Here is a 24,634-nt window from a genome sequence, read left to right on the forward strand (position 1 = left end):
TATTCTCATTTTATTTACTTTTAAGTTTTCCATGTGGAATGTTTATGTATAGTGGATAAACAAGGAAGCACAAAGTGAAAGATGAAAAGAATAAAGAAGAATCAATCTCACGTTGAAAAATTAAAAAAAATAAATATAAAGTAGACTTATAAAAAAGATAAATGGATGAGGCAATCAGCAAATAGCCTCAAATTGTACTTTTTGATAGTTTCTTTTGAGATTTTTTTACTCTTTTTTAAGTAAATATTCAATAAATATTCAATAAATTGGAGTTAAAAGCAAATTTAATTCTTCAATTTAATTCTACTTGATAGTACTATCACTAATTTTCGAAAACAAGTTAGCCGACTTTTAGAGCTCCCACAACCGAATACCCGACACTTTTCTCATTTTGCAAGTTTGGAAAATATCAACATGCTAATATGTTTGATCCGATCCATCGTAAAATATCTTTTTTTTTATCGCTGGTGTGATGAGCGTGGACCTGAAAAATCAATTATGAATTTATCAGGTTTTCACTAAAAAAAAAATAGAACTTTTAGAACGGTTTTAACTGCCTCTACAAGTTCTACGGAAGGTTTCCAAACCGCCAGAAAACCGTCCATACAACATGCATGACTACCTCTAGCAACGATTTTCAAAAGACGGTAAGGTAAGTTTCTATAAGAATTTCTAGTTTTTCGACGGTTTTGCGACAGTTTCAGCAGTAGTATTTACTTTTGTAAGGACGGTTTAAACCGCCTCTATGACTTGTTCCTATTAAAAAATATTTTAACTTTATATATAATGCTTGGATTTTTTTATAATAAAATATCAACAATAAATCTCATCAAATCAACTAAATTTTTAATCAAAAGTATCTTGCTTAATGAAGTAAATTTTCATTTCTTATAAAATATATAAAACTGGACGAAAGTAAACACTAACGCATCAGTGATATCCTCTTTTGCAGGCTGAGGCAGAATTTTCAGAAACAGCCTTAAGCAGTTAGTTGGGGCTTTTGCTTTCCCGTCCATTCTGCCACTCGTCCACATGGCGGAACTGCAAGCGACAATCTCAGCCATTACACATGCTTTCTCATGAGGATGGCACGCGCATTTGTTAGAAAGTGACTCATCCTATGTGGGTACTGTTTTACGATCCTGTACTCCATTGGCAACTGAGAACTGATTGGTCGAGTTATGATTGGTCGAGTTATCTTCGCCGTATGTCACTGATGCGAATTGTTGTCTCACATATTTTTCGAGAGGGAAACTAGGTGGTGAATCGTCTTGCTTGCTACGGGCGCAATAGCGCCGAGGAGCGTTGGTGGGATCTCCCGTCTGATTTTTGTCATTTTTTGATTAGAGATAATGAATGAGGCCGAGCTTCATTCTGGTTTACTTAGTTGTTTTCTCTTTTGATTCTACTTGTATGAATTTTTCCTTTTCTTTTTATTAAATCTTGGGTAAGGGTTTGAAGCTCGTAGGAGGTGCCAACCTTGTTGGGATGTTTTACTCCCTTCCTCCTCATCCTCACTTTCAATAAAAAAAAAGTAAAATATATAAAATTGATAAAATGTTTTTAAGAATGAGAACTAGAATTAAAACTAATATATATGATGCGAATACATTGAAAACCAAAACTAAAAAACTATGAATAACGCGACATAACAGTTGAAAGAAGAACTTCAAATTCTCTCCATTTCAAAATTCATTAACAAGTGATACCCTAAAACTAATAAATGAGAAGAATAAAATCTTTCGTTCCGATCCCAAGCTAGACATTTTTTTCACTTTCATCACTTGCGGTTCTAGTTTTAGTTTCATTGAATTTCACTCAGTTTCAATCAGTGTTTTTCAACCTTAAAGGTTTCTGTCTACCTAAAATGACTCAAGGTTCCTGTCACTTGACGAAGTGGGATCCTATTAGCTGCCTGATGATTTGAGCCATCCACGTCTACGACGACATCCTCCTCCTCAGCAACTCTAATGTGTTGACACTCTGCCCTGTGCACCCTTTGTGCGTCCGCCATCAGCCTCTATGCGTCTCAGCTCCTCCAAACAGAGGCAGTGACACCACGTCTGGTAGTTTGCCACCGTCCGGAACTACCTCCTACATCAAAGGCCTAAAAAATGACAAACAAATCAAAATCCGTTGTTATTTACTCTAATTGAAAATCTGTTTCTCAACCCTAAGCATTTCCGTTATTATTTACTCCAATCCGATTACTATTTTGTCTAATTGAGTTACATTCTTATTTACTATCAATTTCACTACTTACGTCAAATTAATGATAGATAAATACAAATTTAACGTCAAAACAACAATCCGACGATTCAGTAACTCGATATAGGCTTTTTTTCAATTTTGGATCTCCTAAATGGAGGCCGACCAAAATATAGAAGAAAGATTCGATTTCAGCTTCCCCGTAAGGGGGCAGATGAACTTCCCTCATGTCCTTTGGGCAGGCGGATGAAACTCCCACCTGCCCTTTGGGCTGACGAGATTTTCATCCGCATAGTAGGCGGATGATAAGTTCTGTCTCCAAATTCGAAGAAGGAACTTGTGTTTTTGATGAAAATTTAACAAAAAAAAAACGTACATTTTCAATAATCGATCATTTTCCTTTACCGTAATTTTCCGTCAGAATTCTCGTATAGAGGTATGTGATTTTTGGAAAGATTAAAGAGAATGAAAAGTTTTGATTGAAAAAAAATAAAAAGAACAAAAAACGTCCTTATAAAGATGGTGATAAATAAGTCGGAATGGTGAATATCAATCCGCTAAAATTATTTGTGTTTAATTTTTTTTTGTTTTCCCACAGTTACCACTGCACAAAAAATAATAAAAAAAGAAAAGAAAAGAAAAGAGAAGGAGAACGTGTATGGTGGGCCGATAGCTGAGGGAAAAAACAAAAACAAAACAGTATAATGTAGTAATGTAGACGATTATCCACATTAAAAAAAAGTGAGGATTCCACATACGCGGAACATGCATTTAATTAAGAATTATTTTAGAAAAGTAATAGTAATAATCATTTTCCTGATTGAAACTTACTTGGAATTTTCCATTTAAAATTGACATCCATCCAATTCTTGTTTTCTACGTGGCATTTACTTGATCTTTTTGTCCTTCCTCATGCACCTCTAAGCTGCTTCATAAATCGCTCTTCATTTGCCTCAAAAACCAGTTTGGTTTCGATTCCGTTCGATTCTATTGAACCCATCCGGTCCATGATCATCCCATTTTTTTAAGAAAAGGTTGGTGGGGAAAATTATAAACGAATCTGATTCCCCAATCAAATTGACACCTCACTCGTCTCTCTCTCCGTTCCGGCGGACTCCAAATATGGGCTTCATGTCTCCAGCTTTACTGTCCAAGTTTTAACCAACTTTTTTCTTCTTCTTCATCATCATCATCAAAGGCTATGGGAAACTGCGTGTCCGTCCAGTTGGGCTTGGATCAATTATTCACTTGCTGTGCTGCTGGCGCTGCTGAAGAGGTCATGTACATCTGGCAATTAAAGGATAATCTTGAAGATCTGAAGACTTCCAGAGCTCAATTAAAGGCATCCATGCAAGATCTCAAGCAACGTCTCCAAAATCAGGAAGGTCCGCAAATGAAGCGGCTTCAAGTAGTTGACCTCTGGTTTACATCGGTGGACCAGAAGCTGACCGAAGCTGATAAGCTAATCACTGCTGCTCAAGTTGAAATTGATGAGAAATCATGCTGTGGAGGCTGTTGCTACAAGAACAGCATAGCCACCTATGCTCTCGGTAAGAAAATCGTCGCTGCCAAGCTTCAACTTAACGAGGAAATTCAAAATGGGAAGTTCGAGTCATTGGTCGAAAGGATTCCGGACGAACCGGATTACATTCGCAAACTCAAGATAGATCTTAAAGATTTGAGGATTGCTAGAAACGAATTAGAGGCTACCAAGGACGATTTGGTGAGGAGGGTCAACAGCGAGGAAGGAGGAAAAATGAAGCTGTTGGAACGAGTTCGAGTATGGATTTCAGAGGCGGAAAAGTTGATTACTGAAGTAGATCCGCTACTAATGGTGGTTCCTGAAGAAATTGAGAAATGGCAAGTCAGAGATTTCTCCAATAGCGGAGTTGGGGAAACGGTTGCCGAAAGATTAAAAGATGTAAAAAAGCTAATAAAAGAAGGAAAATTTCCAGTGGTGGTTGAATCTGTAGAATCAGAGTACAGAAGCAAAGTGGAAGATGATATGAAAGAATTGAAAAGGTTTCGACGAGAACTATCGGGATTGGCCAGCGACGTAATGGGGAGAGTCATATATGAGGAAGAAAGGGAGCAAAGGAATCGGTTAAAACAGGTCCAAGTGTGGCACGAAAATGCATTAACCACAATAGTTGCTGCTGATGAGCTGCTGCATAAAGATGCTGCAGAAATTGAAAAACTGACTCACGGCTGTTCTTCCAGTAGCTTTGGGAAAAGGTTGGGGAACATGCTAAAAGATGTGGTTTATCAAATAAAAAAAGGAGAGTTCTCTGAAGTAACTACTGCAGCACCTCCAGAACCAGTGGTTGAAATTGACTGTGATCAGATTGGGGAAACTGTGGGCTTGCAGACAAAGTTAGATGAGGCGTGGAGGGTGCTGATGAAACCAGAAGTTGGAATTTTGGGCTTATATGGTCTCGGAGGAGTTGGTAAAACTACACTCTTGACTCATATCAACAACAAATTCCTTCATACCCCAAGTGATTTCGATTATGTAATCTGGATTGTGGTTTCCAAGGATTTTACACTTTCTAAGGTTCAGGAAGAAATTGGGGAGAGGATAGGCATTGCTGTCAATGATTGGAAGAAAAAGGAGATTGGTGAAAAATCAAAAGATATCCGCAACTTACTGCGGAAAAAGAAGTTCGTTTTGTTGTTGGATGATTTATGGGAGAAAGTCCATCTGGAAAAAGCCGGAGTTCCCATTCCGAGAAGACAAAATGGTTCCAAGATCGTTCTCACTACACGCTCTGAGCTAGTATGCAGTTTGATGGATGCAAAAAAGAGGATCAAGGTGGAGAAATTGCCCCCAGATCAAGCTTGGCAATTGTTTGAGGAAAAGCTTGGAAGAGATACCCTTTCTGCTGATCCAGACATCCGTCCTATCGCTGAATCGGTGGCTAAAGAGTGTGATGGTCTTCCTCTGGCACTTATTGTGGTTGCTCGTGCTATGGCTTGCAGCAAGACGGCTAAAGAATGGAGATATGCTCTTTCTGACTTGCAGCAATCAGCTTCAGATTTACAAGGCATCAAAGATGAGGTATTTGCTCGATTGAAGCTTAGCTATGATAGGTTGCCTGATGATAAATATAGATCTTGTTTCATATATTGTGCCTTATTCCCAGAAGATTATAAAATTAACAAGGATGATTTGGTAGATTATTGGATTTCTGAGAAATTTGAATCTGATAATGAGGGAGAACATATTACTCGGGCTAAGGCGCACCACATTGTTCGTGATCTTGTTAATGTATGTTTATTAGAAGAAGAAGGGAAATTTGTGAAATTGCATGATATGATTCGTGATATGGCTTTGTGGATATCATGTGATCTTGACAAGAAGAAATATAACTTCTTGGTGCAAGCTGGTAAACAGTTGAATAAAGCACCAGATGTGGTGAAATGGGAAGGGGTAAGAAGAGCTTCATTGATGGAAAATTCAATTCGGAATCTACCCGAGGTCTCTGTGTGTCGTGATCTTCGAACATTGCTTCTATGTCGCAATCCTCGCTTGTACGAAATCAATGGCAGCATCTTCAAGCACTCTAGTGCTCTAACAGTTCTTGATCTGTCCAACACTAGAATACATGTATTGCCAATGGGAGTTACAGAATTGTTCTGCTTGCAGTATCTTAATTTATCTCGCACATGGATTCAACAATTGCCACCTGAATTGAAAAGGCTGAGGAAGTTGATATACTTGAACTTAGAGCATAATGATCTTCTCGGTATGATTCCGAAGGGAGTTATATCTAGTTTCTTATCTCTGCAAGTTCTGAGAATGTTTCGGTCTGGTTTTTTCTACGGAGGAGAGGATGATAACATATTGTCCGACAGCAAAGTCCATATAGAAGAAATCCAGCACCTGAAGCATCTGAATGTGGTGAGCATCACAATAAGATCTAGTGATGCTCTTGTGCTCTATTTCAACACTGAAAATGTACAAAGCTGCACTCAATCTCTATCCCTCGAGTGTCTAGGCAGTCCAAAGTCAAAGTCGATCGAGTTTGCACCAACAGAAGACATGGACCAATTGGAGACACTGCAGATCAGTGCAAGTGAGCATTTGGAACAGATTAACTTAAGTCCCAAGTTCAGGTTCAGCAGTCTACGGGAAGTAGTGGTGGAGTACTGTCCTCGTTTGTTGAACTTGAACTGGCTTGTTCGTGCCCCGAACTTGGCAGTACTGAGGGTAGCTGTTTGTGAGAAAATGGTGGAAATAAGTGATAATGCAATGACATTTACGAAACTTGAAGTATTGGAGTTAGAGGGTCTGCCACAACTGAAGAACATATGCTGCAAAGCATCATCATTGCCATGTATAAAGAGGATAAGAGTACTTGATTGTCCATTGCTAAAGAAGGTTCCATTGAACTCTGAGATCCTCAAGGTACGTAAAATAGTGATTGAAGCAGAAGATCAATGGTGGAAGGAATTGGAAAAGAAGGATCAAGGTATCAAAGATGCCTTTCAATCATGCTTCAGAAGTTATCCGCCAAGAACACGAATTTGTCGCGCTCCGCATCATTATTTTGATATCTGGAACTCAATTTATTCTTGATTCCTTTGCTGCTTTTGGTATTTTTGATGCTCAGCAATTTTCTTTTACCAGCCTGTGTGAAAGTGTAATGTGTAAGTTATTGTGGATGTAGGTATTGCCGAACCACAACAATTTGTCTGTGTGTTCTTAGTTATTCCACTTGCTTGTCAAAATTCATGTAAACTCCAATTTTGAAGATTATTTTTACTTTTTTCATGTTTAAAGTTATTTTTTTTTCTGCAATTTATGGCACATTTACGGAAAGTTCCTTTTAAAATGCAAATCCTGGTAGGTATAATAGCAAAGTGCTTGGAGGTGATCTAATTTTTGGGAGCTCTGATTTCACCACTGCAACTAAGTGATTGATTCATTGTCGCTGCAACTAGTTGAACAATAGTTTTGAAACAAGTTTCTCTGATTTCAGGAGTTAAAATTATGATGAATGGTTTCTACTTTTTCTGAACTTGTTCAAAAAGCGCCTTCTGAACTTTTAATGCGTCCCGATAGCTCTCTCAATTTGCATAAAATGTTCAGTTAGCCTCCTGAACTTGCGTAAAATGTAATCAATTAATAATTCGGTTGCAAAAAGGCAAGTTGCATGCGGAAGATATGTTGAATGTTCTAATGAAGTAATGGAAAACACTTGATGCTTGATTTGCTTAATGCGTGGTGAATATGATTCTGGATGAGGTCAACATGTTCATTTTTATCTTTTTGAGAATCAATTACCATGGGATTTTATTTTTAAGATATTCTGTCTCATTATTTTATAGAATTCTGGTATTTGTATTTAAGAATTTAAGATTAGTCTGCTTCTTTCAAGGTGCTGAAGTATTCACTCTTTTAGTTTCTTTGGCTTGTTAGCCTATCGCTTTTGTTGCATTTTTGTTTTAGCATTTCCTATTATTAATTCATGGTTTTATCTTTTAATATCCTTCTTTTAGCTGTCAATAAATGTTCCCCTCTCTCTCACTCATTTCAATTTGTTAATGTATAACGTTTATATGCAGCAAGTTCTGGAGGAGATTCAGAGTCTCATGGTTGGACTTGAAGCCTCTATGAGCATTCAAACTCATAATTCTGATATTGGCTTGGCTTTTTTGGAGGATGACGTGTATCTGGCAAAGCTTTCACAGAAAAGGTATGTTTTTTTCGTATTAGGACTTGAAGGTCAACATACAAAAAGGCTTTAGCTCCTTTATTGCCATATTTGTTGTAAAAATATGTGTTTTGTAAGTCTCTTCTTTTCTTCACTCTGAATTGGAGGATATTCTGTCTCATCGATTCTACTGTTCAAGAATTTTTGGAAGATTTATGGGATAGGATACAGGTGCTATCAGGCAAGTGATGTAAACTATACAGTGGTAACCATTATTGTTTATCCTTCTCACCATGGAGCTGTAATTGGACTCTATTATACAGGTTACTTCATTTATACTTGCTGAAATACATTTATAGTGCAATAATAGATGTTTCCCTTGTATTTTGTTTCGTTTTTCTTTATCAATTAAGCCCTTTATTTATTACAGTTTTTTTTTTTCTATTAAACCTTCATATCATGCAAATAATGTTTGCTTGTAAAAACTATTTCTTAGATTAGATCTTTCCCTCATGATATACTCTCTTTTAAGTAATTTGCTCTTTTGGCCATATGAAAAGAAATTAGCAAGTTTCAAATTGGAGGAAGAAGGGTAGGAACTCACATAATGTTATTAGGATAATGTTTCAAGATATGTTACTGTAACTGTGGATACTTTAATATTTCAATCTGTCCCTTCATTTCACTTTTTGTCTTAGTTATGATGATCGTATTTTTTTAATCGATGGTAGTTCCAAGACCTCAACTCTCATTTGAAGCTCAACTGGTTGTTGAATCTCATGAATTAGGTCTTTGGAAGCATATCAGATAGGAATAGGATGACTTATTTTATTGTATTGCCTTTTTTTTTTTATGGAAAATATATTAAATTAAGAGGAAAAACATTGGTACTTATCCACTAGGTTCCATATAGATTCTGGGCAATCCTCCATAAGAAAAATAGGAGAAGAGAGGGCTTTTTCCCATTGAGCTATACTATGAGCTACTTTGTTCCCATTCCTATTGACAAAAGAAAAATAACAGGTATTGAACAGTTTATTCATGCTAATAGCATCAACATAGGCAAATTTGAGGCAAGACTCAGAAGGATCTACCCCCTTTATAGTATCTATAACTACTTTGGAGTCGGATTCCACACACACTTCAAAGAAACCGCGGTCTTTGGCAAATTGGAGCCCCGATATCACTGCCTGCTGTTCTGCATCTGCTGCTGACAGACATGGATAGGGATGCCTACTGAGCCAAGTACGTTGCCTTCACTGTCTTGGGCAATCAATCCAACCCTGCATAACTGGCCATTATCCCCCATGGCAGCATCACAGTTAACTTTAGTAACACCAACCGGGGGAGGACGTGAGTTCTCGACACAGAGTCAGCAATGGTCGGAGCTGGGCCTTTTTAAGTCAGTGATGCTGCTGCATTTATTTTATGGCATGGCTTCTATAAAAAATAATCTATTGAGATATATTTGTCTTTAATAAATCAAAGGAGGTTAAGGGTTTAAACAGTTAATAGGCCTATTGCTGCATTGCAACTTATTTGTATAGCAGAATCTTTGGGAGGCTTACTTAAGTGGAAGCAAATATCCAGCTGAATTCTCATTTAGAGTGAAGCAGATTTCTAGCATAGTTTCCTTTTAGAACACCAAATGCTTCTTACCAGGTTCTAATTTTCTCGATATGGAAGACATTAATATCTCATGTTTGGGAATCAGGCAGTATAGTGATCTATCTTCCTGGATAAATGATTGTGAGGCAAAAATGTGCTTATGTGAGTAATCACTTTCTGTTGCCTATTTTTTATTGATTCATTTTTCTATTATTTAAAACCTTGTATTGACTAAAAGTTTATGTGATTATTTGCTTCAACACTTGTATCTATCCATTTTGACTTCCCTTCAATGTGCTATAGGTATCAATGACTGGAGGAGTCAGATGAGATGGCATGACTTATATGTTTGTCTTCTTTACTAATATATGTTATAAACTTTTGATAAAAAAGAAGTTACTGCCATACTAAACTGGTATAACATGAAAAAGAATAGCAATAGTTGTTTTAATGAACTTATAATTTCTATTGTCAAGCAAGCTACTGGAGAGGACTTATTGGTTACTGTTTGCAGGGAGCGCTGGACGGTGGTCTGGAAGTACCTCATAGTGATAACAAGCAGCTTGATGCTGAAGTTCAATGCAAGTACATCTATGGCGATCATGTTGCTGCATACATGAAGGTACATCTTAGACTCAGTGCTGTTTGGTATTAATAATGTCAGTTCAAGGAACATTCCTTGACGTTGATGATAATATTGTACCTACCTGGTAACTGGCTCCATTGCAGTTATTTGGTTGAAATTATTGACGATATTTGGAACAATTCCCTGATGGCTGTTTTTTTCAAAGGAAATTATTTTGTGTTTGATCATTGGTATGATTATTTTTTCTGCTTCTCTACATTATGTTATGATTTAATATGAGATATATACTCTGGCATTTGAAATTCCCTGTGATTTTATATATGCATTGTAGATTTGTAGGTGGACTTATTGATGATATGGCATTCTTTTGTGACCTTTGATAAAATTTTTTTATTTTTTTTAGGGCTGTATGATATCTGTTGGGAGCTCAGATCCCAGCGTTTTGGGTAACTTCCTTCTTTGTGGCACGTTCTTTGATGGCTATTCTTCACACTGCAGTTGCTTTATTGTAGAATGCTTATTTTGGTTTGTCCTGCTATCAGGTATGTTACTGTCCTTCAAGTTTTGAATGGTTGAATTGACTATCTAAGATTTAATAGTTATACAGGCTTTTTTTTTTTTTTTTTTTGATAAAATAGTTATACAGGCTTTGATCAATGTTCTTGTAGATGTATATTTATTTACTGAGTTCCATTCAATTCAAATTCCATTTTTAGTTTTGTATATGTACAAAAAGAAGGTTGAAAAATCTCCTACTAAATTTTGTAGGAAATTTTATGTAGGAGATTGCTCCTGTATGTCCTGTAGTAGATATGCAGTAAGAGAATCTTCAGCAACATTGTGTAGCATTTACTATGTAGGAGAATTTTCAAACAGAACATAAGACCATCTCCTACATGGGTCTCTCGACAGATTCTCGTCTGTTGAGATCCGTTGCTGACTGTAATTTCGTGTGGAATTATGACACTTACAAGTAGATAATTCCATAGGTGATTGTGTTTTTTCTCGTAGTTTGGTGAGATAGGGATGCTGGAATTCCATGAGAACGGGCTGAGCATACGAAAGAAGTCAGGGACTTTTTCTTTGTGGAGCAACTCTTTTTCCGTCTACCAAAGCTCGCATCCTACTTGCTTCCTCCTCGAAGACTTGATTCGAAATGGCTGCAAATCACTTGAAATTGAGTCAAAAATATAATAAGTGTTAAAGAAAAATTGAAACAAGATAAAGCACAAAACAAACACATGAAATGCATAATAAAAGTACATTAAAAAGAGAAAAACTAAATAACAAATTGTACAAAAATACTTGTATGATTCTTCCCATAATATTTTTAATATATTATCCTTGACACTTGGTATTTGAAATTCTAATATAATGAATTGCCATGTGATAGCTGATGAAGTCAATGGCTATCAAGTTGTGCTGAATTTCCACTAAGTACCCAATGCTAATGCCCATTTGCAATTTAATTAAAACTTAATTTGTGATTAGATAGAGATGGATACCCTTTTAAACTTAAAAACAAATATTGAATATTGTTGCCGGCCAAGAGGTACCAACCCGAAGAAATTAAAAAGTACAGTAGTTTAAAACTCCATAGCCCAAGTCTTTATCTTCCTATAACTTAATTGACAGCTTATTTTTTTTTTTGGAGAAGATTGACAGCTTACTGTTTCTTCTTTCTTTTGCAATTCAAAAGCTCTCTGTATTCAATTGTTTCTTGTGGTGATATTCTATTTCCTTCAGGTCAATGTCAGCGGTGGGATTGGAATCCATGATGATGGAGGTTTGGAGAACAGTGGTACATGTAAGAACGGCGATAATTGGCGTACACGGTATTGGTGGAGTTGGTAAGACAACCCTTCTCAAACAAATCTACACCAAATTAACCACTGCACCCCTTTATTTTGATACTGTGATTTGGGTCACTGTGTCCCAAAATTTGTCGGTCGAGACAGTTCAGGATGACATCTGGAAAAGAATAGGTGTTTTGAATGTTGAATGGGTCGACAAAAGCTTTGTAGAAAAAGCCAAAGCCATTTTTGAGGTCTTGTCCAAAAAGAAGCTCGTGCTGCTTTTAGATGATCTAGGAGAGGAACTCAACCTTACAGAAGTTGGAGTTCCTGATCCCGATCCGAAAGAAAACAAGTGCAAGGTAATATTCACAACTCGTTCTGAGGACTTAGACTATAGAAATGGTAGCTCTGCAGTGGGAACATGCCTGGGAGTTGTTCAAGAATAAGGTTGGGGAAGATCGACTTATTAGCGATCCAAAGATTCTGGATCTGGCTAAAACCATTGCAAGCACATGTAAAGGTCTGCCGATGTTGCTGTGTACTTTTGGTCGTGCCATGGCCAGCATGACAACATACGATGAATGGTTGGGTGCTATTAGGGGGTTACAATTTCAAGTGGCTGACGAAGGCGGCAAAGAGTACGAATTTACGTTGTTACAATTACGTTGTTACAATCATATTCAGGAAAATGTCCTAAATTTGGGATATAAGACAGTAGATGCACTCATTGGAGCTTCTTTATTAGAAGAAGAACAAGTCTATTATGTCAAATTGCTCGATTTGATCCGTGACTTTGGTTCAGAAAGGTTTTCGAATGAACATGTTCTTGAGATAGCAAGTTGGAGGACAGTGGGACGGGTTTTAGCAATGAGAAATTTTGTTCGGACTCTGAGATATTATGTTCCAAGTAATTTGTTTATTACCTTTTTACTCAATCACAATCCTTTTATCATGCTCGATGCTGAATTTAGATCAGTTCATGTGCCTTCACAAAATGAAAATGAAAATGAAAGTACAAGTGGAAGTGGAAGGTTGTCGGTCCGAAAGTTGGCATCTTCAATCTCCAAATTTGCAATGAAAAGAAAGAAAAAGTCAACATACAGAATAAAAGAAGCTTTTAACCAATCTATGAGTACTATAAATACCCAGATAACAGAAAACCTTCATCAATTTATAGACTCCCTAACAGTTTTAGATTTATCAAATAGTGGCGTGGAAAAAATACCGTGTGAAATTGCAGAATTGGTTTCATTGGAGTATCTTAATTTATCAGGCACATGGGTAGATCATTTGCCAATTGAGATAAAAAATTTAGTGAAATTGAAGTCTTTGAACTTGGAGTATAATGATCAGTTGCGAGTGATTCCTAAGCAGTTGATATTTGAATTGTCTTCTTTACAAGTTCTGAAAATGTTTCGTTGTGGATATTCTGTGGAGGAAATAGAAGATAACATTTTTTCTCTGACTCATGGATATAGATTCTTTATTCTGTTTGAAACATTTGAAAGTACTGAGCATCACCATAACCTGTGCTCTTGCTTTGCAAAAACTTTTCAGCAATAATAAATGTTTGAGTTGTACTCAATCTTTGTCCCTTGAGGTTTTTTGGGGCAGCAAGTCTCTTGATATTTCTCCTATACAAGCTATGGAAAATCTACTGATTCTGGAAATCCATCAATTTGAAGGTTTGAATGAGTTGAATTGCTATCCACATCATTTTGAGTTAGAAAGGGGGAGAAGCTTTGAAAGACTTAGAGAAATAACCTTGGATAAATGTTCAAGTTTGGTAGAGGTGACATGGCTTATTCTGGTTCCTAATCTCGCAATATTGAAAGTACAAAACTGTGAAGAAATGGAAGAGGTAATTAGCAGTAGAAGAATGGGCGAATACTGTAATGAAGACAATTGGGAGCCATTTACGAACTGGAAATTCTTAGACTAGAAAATCTGCCAGAATTGAAGAGTATATATTGGAAGATATTGCCTTTTCAAAATCTGAAGAAAATGGAGGTAATTGATTGTTGTGTGCTTAAAAAACTTCCTCTAGACTCTCACAGTACCAATTCAAATGAACCACTCACTATCGAAGCACAAGAAGATTGGTGGGAAAATATTGAATGGGAGGATGATGAGAGCAAAGTTAGTTTCTTACCTTGTTTTAAACCCACTGTTTGATTATCTTTTAGAATGTAATATATTTTAATTGATCAAGGATTGTCGTTTTAGTTCTATGGTTCCGTTGTTATCTGGTTTGATTTCTTTACAAGTCTTTGAAAATATTTGGTTGTGAAGAAAATAGAAGATGCATTCATAGATCCCATATTCTGTTTGGAACATTTGAAAGTACTGAGCATCACAATAAAATAGTCTCATATCCTAAATTGCTAAAGTTAACTCCATCTTTATTGCTTTGCTAAATTGTTAAAAATATTATCATTTGAGGTTCCTTTGGAGTTAGACAGTTTTTAGATATTTCACCTTGAGCAACCAGTCCATGCTTATCTAAAAAATATCAGGATTGAAAGTTGCTTGTAGAAAAAGGTTTTATAAGTCTCTGACACAAGTAAAAAATGCTCAAGTTTTCTAATATAAATTGGTCTTGAGATTTCAATGAAAGATGTTGTCGTTTGATTGAGCGGTCCTCTTGGATACAAGAAATTTTATTTTGATGCCATTTGTATATATTTAATTTTTAACACCTATCAATTTCCATGAATTGGCCTGATTCCCTAATAATAATATTCGGTTTCGTGGAGTTTACACGGAATACGAAGAGGCTTATCACATGACATGCATCGAGTCGAAATTCAGAAAGTGTATCTGAGGCAAAAATAAACTAACAAAATAAATGTATATAACAACTAAGTTACATAGAACTTCATGCGGCCTTCTAGGAACTCTATCAAGCATTCTCCTAACTAAGGCAAATGTATATTATATTGTAGATTTTGTAGGATTGTGAAATCTCAGTGATTGTTATTAATGAGTTATGTAGTATATATACAGGTATAACAACTAACCTATCTTCTAGGCTATAGATAAGGAACTGACTATATCAATAATACAAATTGAATAACAGATAAATGTATATTCTAATACACCCCCGTAGTCGAAAGGTTCGGAGGCCGAACATTGAGGCTATGTCGAAAATCTTCAAATAGTGGTGAAGGCCTTTAGTGAAGATGTCAGCGATTTGATACCGAGAGGGAATGTGTAGAACACGGACTTTGCCTTTTGCAACCCTTTCCCGGACAAAATGGACATCCATTTCGACGTGCTTGGTGCGATGGTGCTGAACTGGATTACCGGAGAGATACACATCACTGACATTATAATAGTACACTATTGAAGATTTCTGAATCGGACACCCAAGTTCAAGAAGCAGATTGCGGATCCAACAGGTTTCGGAAACGACATTTGCAATGCCACGATACTCTGCCTCTGCGCTGGATCGGGATAGTGTTGGCTGACGCTTGGCTGACCAAGAAATAAGATTGTCCCCTAGAAAAACACAGTAGCCTAATGTTGACCGGAGTAGCAGCCGAGTTGCATTTTTCGAGACCGGCTTTTGCAATAATTTCGGATGCATACTTCCGCTGAGAAAGGAATATAGAGCCAGGAGATTGAGTTACTGAGATGCCCAAGAAATAGTGCAGAGGTCCCAAGTCTTTCATTGCAAATTCGGAATTCAACTGAGACAGTATAGAAGCCTGAAGTTTGTCAGAAGATGTTACTAGCACAATGTCATCAACATACAGAAGGATGTAGGCTATGTCAGAGCCGTGTCTATATAAAAATAAGGAGTTGTCAGATATACTGTTTGAAAAATTCATCTTGATAACAAAATTGGCGAACCGCTGATACCAGGCCCGAGGTGCCTGCTTGAGGCCATACAGCGATTTTTGGAGCAGTCAGACATGATCAGGATATCTGGAATCTCTGAACCATAGTGGTTCGTGCATGTATACTGTTTCATGAAGATCCCCGTGTAAGAAGGCATTTTTGACATCTAATTGCCGAATTTTCCAATTTTTAGACAGAGCTATGCTCAAGACAGCACGAATGGTGGCCGGTTTAACCACAGGGTTGAACATTTCACCACAATCAACACCAGCCAACTGTCCGGACCCGTTACCAACCAATCTTGCTTTATACCTCTCAAATGAGCCGTTAGATTTCGTCTTGTGCCTGAAAATCCACCAACTACGAATAACATTAGCACAATTTGGACGGGGTACGAGTACCCACGTCTTATTTTCAATTAGAGCCTCAAATTCATCAGTAATGGCTTGTACCCAGTTTGGATCACTCAATGCGAGGGAAGGTGATTTTGGGATAGGAGAAATGGCAGGCTGGGCTAATGTTGAGAGATTGAGCATACGACGAGGTTTGTGGATGCCATGTTGGGCTCATGTGGTCATGTTATGAGTATTAGAATTGGGTAATGTGGTGGGCGGTGCTATGGATGGTTCGACATCAGATGTTGTGTGTGTCGAAGAGATAGATTTAGAGGTAAGAGGAGATGGCAGGGAGTCCGTCGAACCGGACGACTCAGAAGGAACAGGAGAAAGTGGAACAGAGACGGGTGGTGAAGACGCAAAAACAGGGGCTGACCCCGATATGGGTGTTACCGTTGTTCGAACAGGAGAGGAGGCGCACTGTGTACTGTGACGCGACGGAACAGAAGACGAGACGGGAGGACTGGTTTGACACGACAGAAATGAAGACGATACGGACGGGCTGGTTGGGTGCGACGGGACAGCAGACGCGACGGACGGAGTGGGATGAGTCGACGCATTTGGTGATAGAAAGGGGATTGATAGGGGCGAGGCAGATTCGAGTGGGACGGGTTTCTGAGAAGGATGTCAAAAAGGGACAGCAGGAAGCAAATTTGCGTCTGCCGCTGCTGAATTTTGGTTTGGAGGTCTGGAATTGACAGACGTGGTGGCAAACGGAAATGACGATTCATCAAATACGACATGACGGAAAATTATTATTTTATTTCGAGACACATCAAAACACTTATATCCTCTATGATTTGTTGGGTAGCCTAAGAACACACAAGGATAGGAATGAGACTCAAGTTTGCGTCGTGTTTGGGATGGAATAAGGGGAAAACAAAGGCATCCGAAGACACGTAAGTGAGAATAGCTAGGATCCTGTTTATATAGAATGGTGGTGGGGGATTGGTATCCCAATATTTTGTGGGGATATATATTAAGGAGATATGTTGCTAATTCAAGGGCATGGTGCCATAGTTTGGAGGGAATAGAGGCATGATGCATGACTGTGCGAATTAGATTGTTTATGGTGCGAATTGGGCGTTCTGATTTACCATTTTGAGGAGAAGTGTAAGGACATGAGAAATGAAATTGCATTCCGTGAGTTTGACAGAATTGCTGAAAGGAATTATTATTGAATTCACCACCATTGTCGCACTGAAAAACTTTAATATCCCGTTCAAATTGAGTGCGAATGAACGAACGAAAAATAAGAAACGCGGAATACACTTGTGATTTACGGGCTAATGGAAATGTCCACAGAAAGTTTGTGTAAGAGTCTAAGAATAACACATAATAACGATGTCCTTCTAAACTGAGAACGGGGGAGGTCCAGATATCACTATGAATTAAATCGAATGACATATAAGCAAAATTATTTGAGGACTGAAAAGGTAATTTTACTTGTTTTCCATCAATACATGAAGAACAAACAGAAATATCCCTAACTTTATTACAAGAAATCAAATTTTTATTCAACAGGACATTCAAAACAGGAGGCCCTGGATGTCCTAGACGACTATGCCAGACATCAGAAGACAAAGCAGCAAAAACTGAATGAGACAATGGTGAGGTGTGACAGGTGGAGGTGACTGGGTACAGATCGCCGGTACTTTTACATCTCATGATAATAGTGCCCGTCTGTAAATCCTTCACAGAAAAACCCAAGAGATCAAATTCTACAGAAACTTGGTTATCTTTAGTAAATGGACGGATAGAGATCAAATTGTTGATGAGGTGAGGGACATGCAAAACGTTGGATAATTTTAATGGGTGATTTTTAGCAGATAGATATGCATGACCAGATCCACAAACAGGCATACAATGACCATTACCAACAATTATATTTTCATTGAGGCTCGAATTAAAATAAGAAGTGAGTGTACCTTTGTTGGCTGTCATGTGAGCTGTTTCTCATGTATCCATGTGCTATTGATCTAGAGGTGGTGCAATTGTCATGGTGTGCATAGCTTCTGCAATGTCAGTGGGCATGTATGACGGTGATTCCATATGGAGGTGTGCTTGTGGAATTTGGGGTCGAGGTCCAAGAATTCCTGATTGAGACGGTTGTCTGCCAGATGTAGGATAAGGACATGGAGGAGTCGAACATTGCTGCCGTGGGGCCCAAGGGTAAGTGTATGCCCATGGCGGAGGGACGGTAGTGGTGCGACGACGATGGGCGATAGTGGTGACGACCACCTCTGCCTCGATAATTGCGGCCACCGTGTCTGCCGCCACGATACGACGAGGTTGTGCGTTGATGCACAGGCCTTGCCGTATGTTGATGAGATGGTGCAGCGGCAGGGTCGACGGAGGAGGCGATCAGTGCAATTGGTTCTGTGGACGGTGAATTTTTGCGGGACTTGGCTGTTTCTTCAGGAATTAACATGGACCTGGCTTTGTGAAAGGGAGGAAGGGGGTCTCCATGACGAATCTGGGTGCCAATTGTATCATAGGCATTAGTGAGGCCCGAAGTAAGTTGAAGAACAATATGATCATTAGTGACAGGACAATCGACATTGGATAGTTGATCAGAAAGTGACTTGAGGTGCTGACAGTAGGAGGAGATATCAGTAAAATTGTCTAGTTTGGTTTTGGAGAATTCTTGTTGGAGGAAGAGAGCACGAGAGTGTTTATTGTCTAAAAATATGTCCTGTAGACGGTTCCAGGCTGTGGCTGCGGATGATTCGGCTTCAATAACTGTGTGAAGCAGATCAATAGAGATGGTGCTATAAATCCATTGGAGGACTACAGCGTCAATGCGAGACCTGAGTTCGAGATTTGTGGTTTGAAGAGAATCAGTATCCGGGTGTGAGGTAGGAATGATGTGGTCTAGGACCTGAAAGGCTTTGGCATGGAGTTTGAATAAGGCGGCCCAGGTTGGGTAGTGACCCTTTTCAATATCCAGGGTGATTTTGATGAATGTGGAAATATTAGAGACGGTGAGAGATGGATGAGTGGTGATATGTGTATCGGTATTGGGTGAATTTGTGTTAGAATTTTTGGTGTTTGGCGTGTTTGTGTTTGAGGTTTCTGAAGTGTTTGTCATTTTGGTGAGAATTGAGGGTTGCGGCAGCTAGGTTGGGCGGCGGCAATGGTGGGCGGCGGTGGATTTAGGGTTTGGGGCGGCGGTGGGGAGAAAGAGAGAAGGGAGATCGGATGAGAGGGGGATAAGATAGGTTTAGGGTTTGGTCTCTTATACCATGTAGGATTGTGAAATCTCAGCGATTGGTATTAATGAGTAATGTAGTATATATACATGTATAACAACGTCAGCCCCCAAACCATTGATTTTAATCATTAATAGTAGCTAATACAATTTACACGAAAAACCAGCAGCAAGACTACCCATCCCCCAATGTCAGCCCCTCTAAGCCTCTCCATTTTCCCCAGGCAACCAACTTTACAGAAAAAACCAGCAGCAAGACTACCCAACACAACCAGAAAGCAGGCTCCAGCCGATCTTAAACAAATACAATAAAAGAACAATCAGCAAGCAGGTGACCAGAACACACAGCAAAAGACTACCAAACCCAGCGACCGAGCTCGGCAAGCAAAGAAACGACAACCAGAGGAATATTACCACTAAAATTTCGGAAATTAGATCCACAGTCACCAAGAACCACAGCAGAAACAACCAACACAGACACGGCTGCGGAAATCGACCAAAAACAGCAAGAACTCGAACCAATCCAGATCGAAATTAATCCGGTAACCAGAATACAGTCACCAAGAACCACGATACAAACAACCACAACAGACACAGTAGGCAGAAAAACAACCAAAGCAGCAAAAATTCGAAGCCAAGACAGATCGAAATCAAGGAACTCGAATAACACAGGTGCGAAAGAAACAACAAACTCACCAAGACGCGAAGAACTCAAAGTAGCTTGAGACAACCCCCACCGCGACGGAGGACCGCTCTCATCGGAAGGAAGAACGATCGGCGACGGCTCGGAACTGAGCGAAGGTGGCGGTAGCAGCGGCGCTAGGTCAGCGGAGGCGGCGTCAGATCCGTTTTCTTATCGAGAGGCACATCGTGTTTTTTCTCTGACATTTAGTTTCTAATAGAATTATAACTTAAGTGTTGGTTTTTAAATAAATTAAATTAAATAAATTAAAAAAAAAGTTCCGAATGATATAATTTATTTGAAGTTTATAAAATTTATTGTATGTATATTAAATTTTAAATACTACTTGAAATTTTCAATTTCAAAAAAAAAAAAAATACTACTTGAAATTTAGTAATACTAAAACCTAAAATAAAAACTATTTATATTTATATTATTCATAATAAGTCATTAAATCAAAACTATTTTAATATTAATGTATTTATATAACTAATATATATTAATGTATTTTACTTTTTTTTTTTTTTTGAAACAATGTATTTTACTTTTTTTAATTAATCTAATAACTTTCTTTAGCAACAACATATGTTGTTGCCCAAAAAGCTATTTTAAACATAACAACATCTAGTTGTTGTTATAGACAGTGTAAAAAATTACTGTTATGAAAAATGCTTATTTCACAACTCCCACCAAAATCATTTATGAAAAGAAATTTTCAGCAACAAAATTTTTCTTGCAAAAAATGATTATTCATAATATATATATATATATAGATTTTAACCTAAATGTTTATTATTTTTTACATTTATAACATATAAATAAAATAATAACATATTATAATTATATAACTTATTAAATATATTAAATTATTTTAAATACTTAATTTATTTTATATTATAAAAAATACATATTATTTATTTTTTAGTTAATTTTTTCCTTCCGCAACAACCTTTTTTGTTATCAAAATGTTCAATTTCTTCACAATAATACGAAGTTGTTGCGGTAAAAACTATCATTTACTGCAACAATAGGCACTCATTACTGTAAATGCTATCATATACAGCAACATCACGTTGTCGTTGCTGTAAATGCAATTATTTACAGCAACAACACATGATCGTTGCTATAAATGCTATGATTTTTAGCAATGACACATAGTTGTTGCTGTAAATAATAGTATTTATAATAACGAGGCTATTGTTGCAAAAGTTGTTGCTTTTTTTCTACAAATCTCACCCTCTGACATTTTTATTTGGGCAAAGATAAGAAATTTACAGCAACAACTTTTAGTAACAACATGAAAATGCTTGTTGCTAAAGTTCATTTTTAGCAACAACTACTTCTGTTGTTGCCAAAAAACATTTTTCTTGTAGTGCACTAACCTATCTTCTAGGCTATAGATAAGGAATTGACTATATCAATAATACAAATTGAATAACAGATAAATGTATATTCTAATAGATTTGTGCCGATTTCAGCTTGAAATCGAGCGTAGTTATATAAACCATTTGTCGGTCCTCTATTTTATGTTGAGAAAGTGAGGACTTAATTAAACAATCACCCTCACCAAGCACACATCAACATGCAAGACTAAATTTACCACATAACGTATTATTGAGATGAACGACCCAACTCCCTCTCCCCGATGACTGCCTTACTAGTATACTCAAACTAGCGTGTACTAAATATCTTAATTTTGAGTTATCTAGTTGGTTAATATAGACATAAGACATCTATTGCTCCATCATTTTAATTAGATCTCACTTCAGTTGAGTCCTTTCAATAATTATCCTTGCATTCTTGCTGTGTTGCTTGTATTCCATGTTGTTTGGAATTACTCCTTCATTCTGCTTGGTGCATGTGGTAATGAAGTAATGGAAAACACTTGATGCTTGATTTGCTTAATGCATATGGTAAATATGATTCTGGATGAGGTGAATATGTTCGTTTTTATCTTTTTGAGAATTAATTACCATGAGATTTTAGTTTTAGGATATTCTTCTGTCTCATCATTTTATAGAATTCTGGTATTTGTATTTAAGAATTTAAGATTAGTCTGCTTCTTTCAAGGTGCTGAAGTATTCACTCTTTTAGCATTTCCTATTACTTCATGGTTTTATGTTTTAATACCCTTCTTTTATCTGTCATGTTTTCTCTTTCTCTCTCACTCATTCAATTTGTTAATGTATATCTACGATGTTGAAGCATATTTCCACGTTAATTTTGATTATGACAAAAACATTAAAAGAAATTAATATCTCCATAATTAATAACACATTAAAATTAAATGTTGATTTATTTGGACTAATGTGTTTGTTAATTGTTTTTTTCCTGATAAATTAAGTGTAAGATTAAAGTAAATAATCAAAGGCCTCATGAGAAGGATCAAAAGCCCATGGATCAACTTCAGCCCAACAACTAGAAGGTGTTGAAACACAATTTTCCACAAAGTTATTGAATATGACAAAAATAAGTTAATCAGAACCCCAAATAAATAAACTAAGGCTCAAATTGGTTTATTTACCAATCTTGTATGTTGAATGTATTGAACTAAGTTGTAGCAAAGTAAAATAGAAGGGACTTGAGCTTAATTATCCACCCGGAAGACCATATCCACATTTGGAGTCGCAAGATAGAGGGATAAACAGCTGGCACGCTTATTCCCAAGGCTTGATCTAAAAGGATAAGTGATACAGTGGGCATGTCAGGTCAGCATACCTCTGCCATGCTCACAAACAGAGGTGGTAGAATTACACAGGCTAAGACTGAAGTTGTGGACGTGTGGCAGACCTTTCCACCTACCAGACAAAAAGGTGTCAGGACCGGACAAGACAACTTCCGTTCTTTCAGAATGGTAACTTCAATTTCAAACGAATCTCTTGATTCCTCTAGCTATAAATAGAAGCTCACAAGCTCCAATTCAACTTGACGAAATAAAAAAGCTCTCAAGCAAAATCAATCTTCAAAATCAATATTCAAACACTCAAGTATTGTTCTTAGTTTATTCGTCCAAGGATATTTTCTAGATTTTTATTGTATTTCTTGCAAAAGAAAAATCATTGTTCGTAATATTTTTTTATCGGAAGCCCTGTTGTTTGCTTTGGTAGTAGGCAAGTAATAGAAGTATAGATAGTTGAGTGATTGTAGAGGAACGTACTTTACATAGGCTCTATCTATTTGTAAAATGTTTATGATCTACCTCTAAAAGAGTGCTCTAGTGGATTAAAGCCCAGAAGAAGGTATTCTAGGGACTTGACGTAGGCTGGAGGCCGAACCAGGATAAGTCTATTGAGTAACTATTTTCTAATCTCTGACCTGTGCTGTTTTTGATCATTTACATGCTATAACTGATCTTGCATAAAACTGTATTACTACTTCTGCCTCATCATTTATTTATCTGAGTAGTGCATTGTGTTCTGTCATCTAATAAGTTTAACATCAAGCTCAGAAGGCAATAATCGTGATTAGAGCCGTAAGGCTGAACAACCCCCCTGTCTATCTTAAGTCAGCCTCTAATTCCAATTATTGTGCATTCTACGAATCTTATGCTAACTAAGTGAGAATTTATTAAAGAGGTAAAATTACCTAATAGTTCCATTCACCCCCTTTTGGAACTAATACTATCTCACTAGGGACCAACAGAAGGATCCAGAAGCTCAAAACCTGTCACAAGACAAGTCGAATTCGGAGGATAAAAGATGAAGGCACGTGAGACATGCTCAGGCGTTGACTCTGTGTAACTGACAATGCATCACCAAATAAGAAAAGAAACAGGAGCACCAGACGGCCTGTCCCCTGGTCAACTTGGAAACTTTGCCTGATTTGGTTAGACAAACAACCTGCCTCTGACCACGATCTGAAGCATGGCATACCAGACAAAATAACGGAAAAGAGAAGGAATAAAAATGGCTGAAGACACTAGGCTCTGAGGATGAAAGGGACAGGAGAGCCGTTTTCCTCCAACGGTTATTTTGAAATTCGAAAAAACAAAGCCTTGAAGTGTCACTATACAAGCCCCATCACTTGCTACATTAGAACTTGATCTTCAATGCTGAAATTCAAAGAGAATCATTCTTGAAGTTCCAAAAAGCAAAACAAAAATCATTTACACACTTATTCTATTCATCTATGTAATATTTCTAAGTTCATTCATTGTGTTCTAAGTTAGAATAAAACCATCAATAGTTTAGAATTGTTCAGAAGCTCTTCTGTTTGTGGTATTAAGCAAACAGAGAGATAGATAGTTGAGTGTAGATTAATTATAGAGGAAGATACTCTGTAATATCTCAATATCTGCTGTAAGAGTTTGTGCTCTACCATCAAAGAGCTTAGTAGTGGATTAAAGCTCGGAAGAGGGTATTCCGGGGACTGGAGGTAGGCAGATGGCCGAACCAGGATAAATTGTTGAGTATCATTTTCTAACTCTCTTACTTTCTATTATTGCTTGTTTTTTAGTTTTGGAAGCCTCAAATTTAGACCAGTCTGGGTTGTGTCTAAAAGTACGAAGTTCGGAAGCCCCTCTGAGGCACTACCTTCCGAACCAAGGGTAGAAACAATCTTAGTTGCTAGTCAACTAAAGTTGCTTCTTATTTTTAAAATACTGCCTCTGTACCGTGCTATTGAAACTGTGAGAAGTCGTTTTACTTAG

General features: G+C 37.4%; 3 protein-coding genes across 5 annotated transcripts; 2 read left to right on the forward strand and 1 right to left on the reverse strand.

Annotated features, from left to right (window-relative positions):
- Nucleotides 1–3,112: 3,112 nt before the first annotated feature.
- Nucleotides 3,113–6,982, forward strand: LOC136222125 (probable disease resistance protein At5g63020). Its single transcript, XM_066009612.1, has one exon. The coding sequence runs from the start codon at nt 3,410–3,412 to the stop codon at nt 6,785–6,787; it is 3,378 nt and encodes a 1,125-aa protein (XP_065865684.1). The 5' UTR covers nt 3,113–3,409; the 3' UTR covers nt 6,788–6,982.
- Nucleotides 6,983–9,888: 2,906 nt separating this feature from the next.
- On the forward strand, nt 9,889–12,909 carry LOC136222127 (probable disease resistance protein At1g52660). The gene is made up of 3 exons (XM_066009617.1): nt 9,889–10,095; nt 10,463–10,601; nt 11,806–12,909. The coding sequence occupies exons 2-3, from the start codon at nt 10,573–10,575 to the stop codon at nt 12,299–12,301; spliced, it is 525 nt and encodes a 174-aa protein (XP_065865689.1). The 5' UTR covers nt 9,889–10,095; nt 10,463–10,572; the 3' UTR covers nt 12,302–12,909.
- A 1,902-nt stretch (nt 12,910–14,811) lies between these two features.
- LOC136222126 (uncharacterized) lies at nt 14,812–19,184 on the reverse strand. 3 transcript variants are annotated; one of them, XM_066009616.1, is made up of 2 exons: nt 18,022–19,184; nt 14,812–16,043 (listed from the first exon to the last, which is right to left on the reverse strand). In XM_066009616.1, exon 1 carries the CDS (start codon nt 19,182–19,184, stop codon nt 18,117–18,119), a length of 1,068 nt encoding a protein of 355 aa, XP_065865688.1. In that variant the 3' UTR covers nt 14,812–16,043; nt 18,022–18,116. The 3 variants fall into 3 exon arrangements, with proteins under 3 accessions (XP_065865688.1, XP_065865687.1, XP_065865686.1); XM_066009615.1 differs by lacking the exon at nt 14,812–16,043 and adding an exon at nt 17,484–17,776; XM_066009614.1 differs by lacking the exon at nt 14,812–16,043 and adding an exon at nt 17,484–17,785.
- Nucleotides 19,185–24,634: the final 5,450 nt, after the last annotated feature.

Source organism: Euphorbia lathyris, chromosome 3 (genome assembly GCF_963576675.1).
Source record: "Euphorbia lathyris chromosome 3, ddEupLath1.1, whole genome shotgun sequence".
NCBI classification, from domain to species: domain Eukaryota; kingdom Viridiplantae; phylum Streptophyta; class Magnoliopsida; order Malpighiales; family Euphorbiaceae; genus Euphorbia; species Euphorbia lathyris.